At 54.1% G+C, this 12,763-nt stretch overlaps 1 protein-coding gene across 4 annotated transcripts in view; it reads left to right on the top strand.

Moving 5' to 3' along the window:
* The first annotated feature begins 358 nt into the window (after nt 1-358).
* Nucleotides 359-12,763, top strand: part of NECTIN1 (nectin cell adhesion molecule 1) — a 107,889-nt gene continuing 95,484 nt past the window's right edge. For all 4 annotated transcript variants that reach the window (XR_004407892.2, XM_032998256.2, XM_032998258.2 and 1 more), the window contains exon 1: nt 359-1,042. Coding sequence is in view for 3 of the 4 variants with exons in the window: in XM_032998256.2 (XP_032854147.1) it covers nt 961-1,042 (82 nt within the window). In the remaining variant the exon portion in view is untranslated. The remainder of the gene's footprint in view (nt 1,043-12,763) is intronic.

The following is a 12,763-nucleotide window of genomic DNA, read 5'->3' on the forward strand; positions in this document are numbered from 1 at the left end:
CCCCCCCAGCCCCCGCAAGCCGCGGCGGGCAGCCCCCCGGAGCCCGGCGCACCCCCGGGGCGCGGCGATCCCCCCCCCGCTGCCCCCCCCCCCCCCCCGCTCTCCCCCCGGCGGCGGGGGCGGCTGCCGGAGCGCGGCCGGCGGGGCTGCGGGGCAGGCAAAGGGTTAACGCTGCGCCCTCCTTCCGCTCGGCACTGACATCACGCAGGAGAGGGCGAGCGCCGCCGCCGCCGCCCCGCCCGGGAGTGCTGCGTGTGCGTGTGCGTGTGAGCGGGCGGCCGTGCCTTGCAGCCCGGGCAGCCCGCGCCCCCCGGCCGGCCCGGCCCCGCGCCCCCCGCCCGGCCATGGAGCGCCGCAGCCGGCCCGCCGCCCCCGCCGCCCCCGCCGCCGCCTGAGCGCCGCCGGGCTCCCGGCGCCCCGGGAAGCGGAGGGCAGGCAGCGGGCGGGGGCTGCCGAGCCCCGCCGCCGGAGCCACGGGAGCGGCGGCAGCAGCCCGCGGAGGGCTCTCCCTCGCTTTTCTTTATTTGTTTTTCCTCCCCCACCGCGCTTCTTTTTTTTTTCTTTTTTTTTTTTTTCCCCTTTTTTTTCTTTTTTTTTTTTTTTTTTTTTTTTTTATTACATTTTTCCCCTCCCCTTCGCACTCGCCCAGCTCTGCGGACGTGCTCGCTCCCGGAGGAAGGCACCCGGCCGGAGCGCTCCGCGCCCGCGGAGAGGGGCCCCGCGCCCCGCCGAGCCCCAGGGCCCCTGCGGATGCGCGAAGCTCTCCTCCGGCCGCCCGTCCTCCCGCTGGCTTGCCTGCTGGGCGCACCACCTCTTTGTCCTCCCGCGCCCACGTTTTTTATAATTTTTTGCTTGTTTGTTTGTTTTTAAGCAGACCTGAACATCACCGGGGGCGGGGAGGGTGGGGGGCCCAGCGACGCTGCCAGACCGACCCCTGCCCATTTCTCCTAAGGAACTCTCATGGCTTCGCAGCTGCAGACAAGTTGCCGTGCATCTTGGTGGACTATCGGAGTTTGCATCCTGGCGGCCGCGCTCCTACCAGGTGAGCCGCTGCCGGCCGGTCCCCCCGGGAGGCGGTGGGGCTCTGCGGGTGTCGGGGCAGCCCCGGAGGAGGGCTGCGGTGGGGCGATGGTGGGACAAAGGGTGCGGGAAGTGCTGCGGAGCGGCGGGGAAGGATGGGATCGGCTTTTTGGGGTGCGCGCTCGGGTCTGGAGCAGGTGTGGGAGCATCTGCGTGAGGGTGGGAGAGAGTCGGGGCCGGTTGCATCTCTCATTTGGAGAGGAACAACACGATCGTTTGTTTTGGAAGCAGCTGCAGGCAGCGGGCTGCGGAGTGCTGGGAGCTGAGGCCGTTTGTTTGCTTTTTGGATCGAGCAACGTCTAGCGAGCCATAGCAGCCAGGCTTCCGGGGGAAGGGAGCCACAAGGCTGGGTAATGAGCACAGATGTTTCGGAAGGAGACATGGAAGGTTTCGGCTGTCCAGCATCCCTGAAATCCCTACTCCCCTCAGCACACACGCTTCCCATGGGCTCTTTTGTGGAGGGTCTGGACTGCTCCCAGGTTTCAGACCTTCCTTTCGCTGCTTTTGCACTTGGGTGCCTGATGCATCCATTTGGTTCTGATCCATCCCTGGAAAGGAGGAGATGGGCAGAGATTTGGATCGACTTCTCCCAAGCTAATTCGACATACCGTGGTGGTTGCAGAACAGCCGGTGTGTTCCCGCCCCAGGGCTTGGTCCTGCCCTGGGCTCTAGCACAGCTCTTGGAAGCCGGAGAGTGACCCACTTTGCCAAGTGCCCTGAGGGGGACTCTTACTGTGCTCCAGTGCAGAATGGGTTAATGCCATCCTGGAAGGCTTTCTGGAGTCGGCTGTTGGAGACATGGAATGGGACCAGCAGTCGGGGTTTACAGCGCTTGTGAATGAACTGGGAAATGCAAATAGAACCGATGTTTGCCTTTTTGAGGCCATGCTCCTGGTGACTGGGTCTGGTGTGTGTGGCATCGGGCGCATGTGCCAGCCCCGGGTTGGTATCCAGCCTTCTGCAGGGGTAAGAGGCAGCCTTTGCCTGTAGAAGGATGGGGGTCTGCAGCTGGAGAGGAGAAGTTGGAATTGCCTCCGCTCCTTCTCTCATTGGGCTGGGGCAGCATCCTAGAAGAGCAGCCAAACTGCCTGGGCTGTGACTGAGATGTGGCTGCACTTAGCAAGGTCCCGGCCAAAAGACCAGCCATCTGAGCAAGTGCCAGGTCCCAGGGTTCCCCAGTGCTAGCAAAGACGGAGATGATAACAACCAGGGCATGGGAGATTAACAGAGCTCAGTGACTGGATGAGGACAGAAATGAAATGTGAGGGAGTGGTGGTCAAGAAACCAGGGAGACTGTGAGAGGGAAAAGGTTAACAGAGTGATGAAAAATCCAGTCTGGGTATACCTCTGTATTGCCAGGACAAAGGGATCTGCTGTGCATTGCAAAAAGAGGTGATGGAAGGGGCAGCCTTAGGCTCCCTGTACCCCTCTGTGCTTCCAGGCAGGTGCCTGGCTGAGCTCTGGCTTCTCACAGGGAGGCTCAGACCTTCCCATGCCATTCTTCACCTGGTCTTCCCTTCTTCTCATGCCTTCAACAGCCAGCCCCATGTAGAAAACCCTCCCCACTACCCCTGGGAAAGGCACTGAAGGTGGAGTAATGCTGTGGTGGCTGTGCTGGGTAAACCAAAAGGGGTTTATGCTCCCACAGTCCCTCTAGGAATTGCTTTCACCAAGGAGACACACAGACAGTGACCCTGGGGCAGCCTGGCATCTCACCTTGCCCTGTCAAGAGAGACTTTTTTTTCCTACTTATTCTATTTTTGGCTGTTCTCGAGGCTTTGCTGCCAGCAGTCAGGCAATCTCATCTCCTGCCACTCTGCAGTAGCCTGGTAGTTTGTCTTGCACTGTCCCGCTGACAGCTCTGCCAGGATAAGCCAGTGGTGCATCTAGTGGTACCTTGCCAAGCAAAGGATATGGCCAGCTCTGCAATGCTCGGGGAAGATAATCCTTCCCAACCCCTGTCCATGATCACCGAGTATTCTGAAGCCTGTGTGGGCAAGTCTCTCGGATGGACCAGTTTAGTGGTGGATGCATCACATTTGCAGGAATGACTGATCCTATATTACATATTTATTCATGATTCGTTTCATTCATTTGTGCGCTTATTTGTGCTGTGGATGCATCCCAGAGCTGCAGGGAAGGACCAGCACAATACTGTGCTAGGTGCTGCACAAGCCACAGCAGACTGACAGTCCTTCCTAAACCATAGGTCTGAATGCCATGCTGAGGCAGGTAGTTCCTCAAGTTCACAGTGCATTGTGCCGAAATCAGCTGAGGGTATATATAAAACAGCCATATATTGTCTGCTTTGAATGCAGACAGGCTTGCTTACCAAGGAGGAGGGAAAAGAAAAAGTTGTGATACTCTATTATAAGTGAATTAGTAGCTGTGGACTTTGTTGTAAAATGTGGTTTGGGACCAAGCACCCAAGAAGGATGGGATTCAGGCAGGAGACAATGCATGCTTCCTGGGAAACCCTTCGTGCTCATCTGATCAATGCCATTTAATTTTTTTCCCATCCACGTATACTACCTCCCCCTTATGACAATGTTAGCTTTTTTTTCTGATACAGAAATAAAAGTTCCCTGCTGTAAAAGCTGTAAGGAGTCCCTTATAAAAATCTGCTTTTCAAATTGGCTTTAATGTGATCAGCTCAATCATCCAGAACGGATTCAATTCAGGGTTCCTGCAGCCTTCCATTCCATGCAAATCTGCCTGCCTGTCCATTTGGAACCGTTAACCAGGTATCAACTCCGGCTACAACATTAGGGCTTCAGGACAGTGATGTGAGTAGGGCTTGTAGAAAAGCTGTGGGTTACTGGGGAGGAGAGGTCCTAGGCAGCTGATCCTCAGAGGTTCAGAACACTTGTGGTTAAATTTATGCTTTACAAATCTTAACAATTTGTCTGTTTATCCCTGCCATGAAACTTGGTACAGCTTGAGATGCAACCACGCAGAACAGAGGCATTCATCTTGTGCTTGGTCCTGCATCTGCAGAGCTGGGCCTCTATTTCCAAACACTCGCTTCTGTCTGGGTACAAATTCCTGTCTGCTATCACTGGGCTACCTCTTGGGCTCCAAGAGGGGTCTGTGAGTCTTTCTTTGCAAAGTGCTTTAAGATCCTCAGCAGGGGAGAGCTGGAGAGGTGTTTGAAGCTTTTGACATGGGGTTTTTCCATCGTGGTGCTTGAAAGCCGCGTTGACTGAGCTGTAGTGACCTGGAGGCCTTAGGTCAAACTTGGCTGCAGCTGGAGGGAGGGCTCCTTTTTGGGGAGGTACGACAGCTCTCTAGAGCCCTGGGAATAGTCGGTGTCTCACTGCAAGATCTGGTCCATCTTGTACTCTGTAGAGCTGCTTTAATGTCCCAGAGCAGCTTCTGAAAGGCAAGAAGTTGCCAGAGTTTTGTTTAGCCTTTGGTTTGAGTTCTCAGTTACTCTTTTTTCTTTCCCTCGCCTATCTCTTCCCAGAACTTAGAAACAACATCAGGCTATTTCAGGAAGCAAAAGTGTGTCTTTTGCTGATATTTTCTCATTAAACCTCGCTTGTTGCAGTGGAACCGACCCAGCGAGTTTTAACCTGGTGTGAATTGATGAGCTCATGTGCGTGTCAGTGTGGGTGAGGCTGTATTGAGAGCTGGCTCAGCCCAAAAGCAGGAGGGTGGCTGCCCCATGGCCAGAGCCAGGGGACGGCTGCGGTTAATGCTATTTGCTCTCTGAACCGGCAGCGTTAATCAAGCAAGAGCTCCCAGCCTAGTACACATGGATTCATTTGCAAAGAGACGTACAGAAGCAAGGGCATTACCACATCCAGCAACGCATCTAGTGCGAGGTGAATGCTTGCAGTTAACTGGCAGCTGACAAGATGCCGATGCTGGTGGAGCCTGGCACATCTCGCATTGCCCCTCCTCTGGGCTGCAGCTGTACCAGCCACAAAGCCAAGTTTACAGGGAGGCACCAGAAGGATCTTTTGGGCACCACTCACACCTCAGCTGAATCACGAAGGGAACCAGAAGAGCCGGTTGTCGTGACCTGGTTCCCAGGCCCATGTTTCCACTGGCACCCGTTGCCCTCTGCTCATTGCCGCTAAGGCTGGCGACAGCAGGGGCAGCCCATCGTGAGGTGAGAAGAGAGCAGCGAGTGGCCACCACTAGCCAGGGGAAGGCTCTTTGCCACCTCCAGGGACCTTGGGAGTTACACAGCACCACCAGCAGACAGGCATGTGGGGGAGATGGTGGGGCAGCACCAGGGGAAAAAGATTTTTTTGGAAGAGCAGAAGTCAGGCTGCCTGTGGATGCTGCAGGGATGAGCTGGTGCGTCCTCAGATGGACTGCCACAATCCTCAGGGCCTCTGAGAAAAGGTTTGCATCTTGCAACATCATTGCTTGAGGTCATGATGGCTCTTGCTCAGTCCTTTTCACAGGCCAGCAAGGCATGTCAGTGCAAAAAGCAGAAACAATTGAGAGAGGGACAAAGGTACTCCAATCTAAGCAACCCCTAGAGATCTTGCTTTTTCAAATACGTCAGATTAAATCAGGGCAGCTCTGATGCAGGGTGAGTTGGTGCCGCCAGCCACTGGAGCTGGGACCCAGTTTGCATTTGAGACACTTATTGTGTTAATTACCAGAGCACAGCCATCCCAGCACAGAGAATTTAGAGCTCTGCAGTGAGGGTTCCCTAACCCAGATTATTGTTTCAGGTAAAAACGTGTTTAACTAAGGAATGGAACCTCTCATGATAGATCTCTGCTTTCCTCCTGGCTTCTGTTGAGCCTCAGACATTCTCCTGGCCTTACAGTTTTCTTCACTTCTCCCAGTGAAAGTTTAGTCCAGGCTACACTGATGCATGTACCCTCTCAGCTCGATTTTCAAGGGAAGCTTCTCAGCTCCATAGCAGAAGAGAAACTGCTGCCCAAGCTGCTCAAATGCAGAAGTATCATCCATGGGAGGAAGGACAGTTTCCTCTTAGTCTCTGAGTAAGAGCCTGTGGCAGCCAGACTGGCACCTCCCTGTCCTTCCACTGTGCTGCCATTCTAGGCTTAAAGTCCTACATTTACAATCTTGTCTCTGTCACACACAGAAACGGGAAGCAAAATTTGCAGGTGCAAGAGCTACTCTTCCCAGCACTGTGTTATTTTATATGCCCCATGCTGTCATTTCTGTGTGTCCCTGCCTCCATGGGCACCCAAGGAAGCGTGGGGAGTTTAATGCCCTGCTGTCCATTAGCTGTTTCTCCCCGTCTCTGGGGCTGATGCAGCCGTTCATGCAGGCTGGCATCATAAAAGCTGCAGCAGCTCTCGGCTCTGCAGCAATCCCAAGGCAGAGGAACAGCAGCTACTGGGCACGAGAGGGGGAGAGTCCCTTCAGTCCCTTGCTCTTTGCCTAGCCCAGGAGGACAGGGGGTCCCAGGCTAGGGAGGTTGCTTGTGCCCTGCATGGCACAGGTCTGCAGTGGCTGGGGCCAGGGGGGATCTGGCCAGCGGTCTCTTATCCCTTCGGCATCTCTGCAGGGTGCTGGGGATGGATAGGAGGAACTGACCCAACTTGATGAACCATCTCTTCTCCATTCCTCCGTGATAAAGGTGTCCCTGCAGGAGGTTTCTAATCCTCCTTTGACATTATTTGGTGCGATGCAGGAGGAAAGCCTTTCTAAGCACTATCCACCCAACTCTGCCTCGCTCCCTTGCTCTGCTCCAGGCCTGCCCTCCCTGGCCCTGAGCCAGACCAGTTGGAGGTTGGCGTACGGCACTGCTTTCCATCTGCATCCAACCTACAGGTGGGCAGGGGAAGAGCTTAAGGAGAGGCATGATCCGTGTGACTCTCCTCCCTGAAAGAAAAAAGACGGGGATGGGGTTTTCTGTTCCCCATCGCAGCCTATTTGCCTTTCTAACTGCAGGAAATAGCAAAGTGCCTCCATCTGCTCCCAACCATGCAGGGATGCTGCAGAAGGACCTGCAAATCACATCACTGCCTTGAAGCAGCGGCAGGTACCAGATGGACCACCTGGCTATGAGACAGCAGGTGCTCCCAAGCCTGGTTAGTCAAGAGGACTCTGCCTCCATCTCTCTTCTCAGCAGTTCTCTCTCCACCTGGGAAAAGCCCATAATCAGACTGATTTTGAGTCTATTTTTCCTTTCCCATGGAAGATCCTTTCCTCCCCCTTGCTAGAGCGAGGCATCCGGAGGCATGGCCAGGAGTGACAGAGGGTCCATGCAGCTCACAGCCAGTGGCTAACATCCAGCGTTTCTGCTCTGGTGACAGGCGAGAGCGGTTCCCAGCACAAAGGCGCGTCTGTGCGGGAGACAAGGGGGCTGGAACAGAATGCTGTGTGGCCACCTGAGAGCAAAACCAGCCTTGTTCTCTGTGTGAGGCTAAAGACACCGCATCAAAGCAGGCCACTGCAGTGGAGGGTCACATCATGGAGGGGCGACGACACTGAATTTCAGCTGGCCTTGTAGGTATCTACTTTTTGCACTGAGGATGCCACACTTATCAAAATCAGGTTTCATTTCTTATCCCCTGGCAAGATATCCTCTGGACCAAGGGGGGATACTGCTTGAGAAGCTTTTCACTGACCATTTTCACCGTCCTTAGGAAAGACAGTCCAAGAGGGCAGTCAGGGGATAGAGTTCTGGCTATGGAATCAGGGTCTAATGCTAATATGTAGAAGAGTCTGGTGGGACTCAAGAGCGCAAGCAGAGACCTACAATTAGAGGCTGTTGTGCTGAGTGTCCTAGCAAACCCAGGGGTTACAAACGGTCCATGATGGGCAGAAGTCGTAGACCAGGGGGAGAGTTTAATATGATGAACAGGGTTTGCTCAGAGGCACATGCAGAGAGCTGGAGAGCTCAGAAGAAAGGTCAGGGTTTCTGTCACTGTCTTCTCCAGGTTTCTGTGTAGAGTAGCTTGATATACAATGATTATGCTGGCCTGTGCAAGGCACTGTGGCACTCAGGGCAGAGGAGAGCAGCAAGGGAGGAATGAACCCTGCCCTGTCCTTGAACAGCCCGAACAAATGAGCTAGCCAAGTTCAGAGTCTGGGTCTGGGTGAGTTATCAGCACACTGGAGTCATAGCTCACCCCTCACCCAAACCCATGGCCGTGACAGAGGTTCCCCCTGCCTTGAAACATCTCCTTGCCCCCCCACTGGGCTGGACTAGAAATAAAGAGACTGTCTTGGTGTCTCGGTGTGCTACAGCCCCAGCTTTCATGACTAACTGCTGGAGCTACAGCCACTGTGCCGGAGACTGAGTGCTATATGCCCAGCAAAGTGAATGCCGGGGTGGAAAGGAGAAGGGTGCATGTTGCTGCCAGCACATTAACATCCATACGAAGCCTGAAGTCAGGAGTACACTGGTTTCACTGGAGAATTTAGCTGCACCAAGCTAGGGTTACTTTTTTCTTAGGGAGAGGCATCTAATGGGCTTTATTCTTTGACTTTTCCCCGTCAAGATAATCAGCACTGAGACCCCTTGTAGGCAAGTCCAGAGTCACATTCCCACCAGAGTAATTGTGCCGATGGCCTTCGTAGCCTGGCAGTGCCAAAATTAGAGGAAACGTAAAGGACAGATAATCAAAGTTGGTTTAGGGCCATAAGAAAAAGATCACCCCTATTCCAAAGAGGTTGCAGCACACAGTATTTCCTTGCTGCTCGTGCCTATGTTACCTTACTCACTTAGCCAAAGCCTGTGTCATTTGAGAAGCAATGTTGTTATAAGGGCTGGAACATTAGGCAGCAGCTAGTGATTTGCTGGTGTACAGTGGAGACAACCACACAAGCTGTTCATTACTGGGCCTGTTTGTGCTCTTCCCCCTGTGAGCTGCACTGGCACAGTGGCTAGGGACCGAGCTGCAGGCGGGGGTATCTTCTGGGTGCAGGGGAGAGCCAAGGCTGTGCCCATTTATGGTCATTAAGGATCAGGGATGTGTTGCATAGCAGCATCCTTGCCATGCTGTAATTTACATCAGCTGCCACAGTTTCCATTGGATACAGGACCCCTCGTGGCTCTATAGGCAGTGCTGCTGGGTGCTGTTAGTCTGTGCATTGCACCCCACAACTGGACACACTGGAGCTCTGCATATGTTACTCAGGAAGGATGAGTTCATTTTTGTGTACCAACGGGCTGAGACCTAGGTGGTTGGTGCTGAAGAAAGGGCAGTCTCAGACCAGTCCAAGATCCAAAGCTACAGGACACCTATTGTCATGACTTCAAAGCCAAGTGCTGTGCTGCTTGTGTCATATTGGTAAAGCACACGGTGTCTTACGAAAGGCTTTAGGAAAGGCTTCTTGCTTTTCTCTTTGAGGCCATGGTTATGAAAGGCACTGATGTGCATCAACACGTGAATCAACACGCATGTACTGGAGTGACACTTCTGTCTGGAGTTTGCCACTGTGCAGGCACGTCCACCCACTGCCAGCACTCCCCTCTCCCTGGGCTTGCCTTGTGTTTTCTGCTGTCTCCTGGGGGGAAGCAGGGAGAGGAGGGTGGCAGGGGCAGGGGACCCACTGCTATTGCTTGTGACCTCTGCGGCAGCCCCTTCTGCTGCCCAGACTGGGTGGTGGGCTCCAGACGTGGGCAGGGGTGCGAGACCCAGACCTTCAGGGCAGCAGCAATGTCCTTACTTCAGGGCACCAGCACTGGGGCAGCCTCTGAACATCCGCTGTGCGTTGAAATGTGGCAGAGGGCTTGTGGGGGAACAGGGAGAGGCCAGGAGATACCTGTGTGCAAGTTTTACGAAGAGACTCTTCCTAGTGATGGGGCTGAGCTTGCCAAATGTATCTCATGTGCTTGGGTTCAGCAAGAACCCAGAGAAAGTGGGGGAGGGCTTATTGGGATCTCCTTGCAGAGGGAGTGATTACAGTGTGCTCTGATCTTTAGAGGCGGCTTGTTTGGGGATTTGCTTGATGCTCTGATGCCTAATGGGTGTGCTCACATATCACTTTGATACAAGCTGAATAGGATCCTTTCGGGAGGATGACAGCAGTCCTGGTAAGGGGTGGGAGGGATGGGAGGGAGGGAGGGAGGCTCGCAGAGAGCACAGCTTGTAAAAGGGGGAATGTTGCCCGTGCCTGCAGACCCGGGAGGGAATTAGGAGCAGGACTGAGTTTGGCAGGAGGAAAGCTGCAGTGGTTGCAGAGGAAGGCAGTGCTCTGTCAGGTTATCTTTGGGTCCTCTAGGACCCCCTGAGAGCAAGGCTGAGACCTCTCACATCATTACACCTCCTGTTGCCATGCAATGCCGTTCGATCTGTGATCAGTCGACCTGTGATCAGTCAGCCGTTGACAAGATTTCCTAGATGACTGCCAAAAGAGGGGCCCCCTCCAGTCTACTCCCCACCCTGCACAGGGAAGGAAACACTAACCAGCTGGAAGAACAGTAAATCATCAGAAAGGAAAACTGGCCCGGCGATCCTGCACAAGCTGATGCATGGTTTTCCTTGCCCCAAAGCTCAGGTGGCCTTGCCATGCAGAACGGCTGGGACACACTGCTCCAGCGGGCAAAGCACCACGTGAGGCTCTGCCCCGGCTCTTAACTCCAGGGCCACGTCCTTCAGTTGACATCCACGAGCAGGTCCCTGTGCCCTGGTGTCCCATCCCTGCTGTGTCTGGTTACATGCTCAGGCGCTTGGCCCAGCAAACCAGCCTGCTGTCCCTGTGAGGGTGCCACTGCATAGAGCTGTGGCGTCTCATCTCCTATGGGATCTTATCCCAGACACCAAGTAAGCAGGGCCAGTGCAGAAGTCACCCCCCAGGATTCAGAGAAGCTGATTTGCATTTGCTTCTGAATCAGCTGGGAACTGAACTAGCCATTTGCAGTGAAAAACCTTTATCCCCTGACTACCCCCCAGTCCTTCTGGGAGTTTGATTTCTCACTTTACAACAGAAGGATGGACCTAGGAATCAATTCTCTGGGGCTAATATTTCCAGCTATCACACTATAGAAAGAAAATCCTTTCTTGCTTTCTTGGCATGGCAGGAACAGACTTTCAAAAATGTACCCTGATTTTTAAATACCCTTTTTGCCTGTGGTGTAAATACTAAAACGTGTTTTTTCTCTCCCCTCTCTCCTGGAGTTTAAAAATATCGCTAGCCTGGGGAGGTGCATCTTTCAGTGAGATTTATAACGGCTGCTCTCAAGTGATGTGGAAAATGAGCCTCCCTCTGCCCCATCCAGCCTGGCACCTTCCAAGAATTTATTTCCTTTATTTGCGTGAGCCTAAGAATACTTAGAGGCTGCATCTCCGCCCAAGCACTCTAATTATTTAAGTTTTGTTTACAGCCAGTCTCTGGGGAGGTGAGTAGGTCTGGGCTGCTGATCCTTCCCTCATCTGGATAATTCAGCCCTGCATTACTGCCGTTTGATAACGATCAACAAATCACAGATGCTGTATCTATTGCCCGCTATGTATCACCCCAGCTCTGTAAATTGGCTGAGCCTTTGGAGCCAGTGTGAGCGGGACGTGCATGGCCTCTCCTCTCACTGGCAGGGCTGCTGCACATAGGCGGGGAGCAGTGAGCAAGATGTGGTCCAGGGTTTGTGAATCAGCGTAGTGGGGTGCTTGCTGGGGCAGGGACTTTTGCACAGCACCTAGTGTGGCGAGGATCCCGTCCTAGCTTAAGCCTTTAGATGCTATTTCAACTTTGCTTGTACCAGAGCTAAGTAAGAAGTAGGCAGGTTCCTATGTGAGCACAAAGCTTTGGCTCATTCTTGTCCCGCCACCCGAGTCCTGGTCAGTGCCCTGTGCAGTGTCCATGCCAAGCTGCCGCACTGATCACCTCATGATCCCCCGCTCACTTTTGTCTCTGGCAGCTAGTGGGTCCCCACTGCCATGGGGGGTGGCTGAGCACTGCTGGGGAGGCAGGAGCCAGGGACGGCAAGAGGCAGGGTGGAGGCACCCTCCCCGTGCCCCCGTGCTTGGTCGGTACAGGCAGGCTCCTTCCTTAGCACGGCCAGGTGACCGTTTGGGCTCTGCTGCTGGCCAGTGTCCAGCTCCACAATCAAGCTGTGGCTGTCTCTGGTCTTGGCCTGACTCTGCACCTCCTTCCCACAGCACCTCCTCCACCGGCACCCCTCAGACCCCATCTCTGCCTCCCTGCTGTGCCCAGCTAGGTTCCTGTCCTGCTGCGGGGCTGAGGCTGGCTCTCCCATTAACCTGCTTGGCCAAAGGCAGGCTGGAGAGTTTCGGCAGCAAGGGGCTCTTTTCCTTCCCCTGTGCCAAAGCCTCCCAGCCCCAGTCTGATCCACAGGAATCTGTAGTCTCTGGAGGCTGCATGGTTGCCAGCGCCTCTGCTCCCGTCATGCTCCGTGATAAAGAGAGAGCGAGAGAGATTTTGATTACATTATGACAAGCAACAGAGAGATGGAGTGAAAGCTGCAGTCTGCCTATTGTAATTCCAATTAGCAGGGGTAATGTGGCCAAAGCTTGACAGCTGTATTGATCCAAACTTTGTATGGGGAGAACCTTTAATGCAGTTTCCAAAGGTCCCTGGGGCATGGGGCCGAGCACATGTACAGCTGTGGGGCAGAAGAGGAGAAGAAAGGCCTGTTTATAATGGAGCACATGAACAGGCAACTGCATCTCACCATCTGAAATGCCAGAGCCAGCCTGGTAGCTAAGCTTTCCCTAGGGCTGGATTTGCCTCAAAATCTGTGCTGCAAAATCCCCTTGAATCCCTTAGGACTTCTTTC

Source organism: Tyto alba, unplaced genomic scaffold (genome assembly GCF_018691265.1).
Source record: "Tyto alba isolate M040663 unplaced genomic scaffold, T.alba_DEE_v4.0 Super-Scaffold_32, whole genome shotgun sequence".
Taxonomy (NCBI): domain Eukaryota; kingdom Metazoa; phylum Chordata; class Aves; order Strigiformes; family Tytonidae; genus Tyto; species Tyto alba.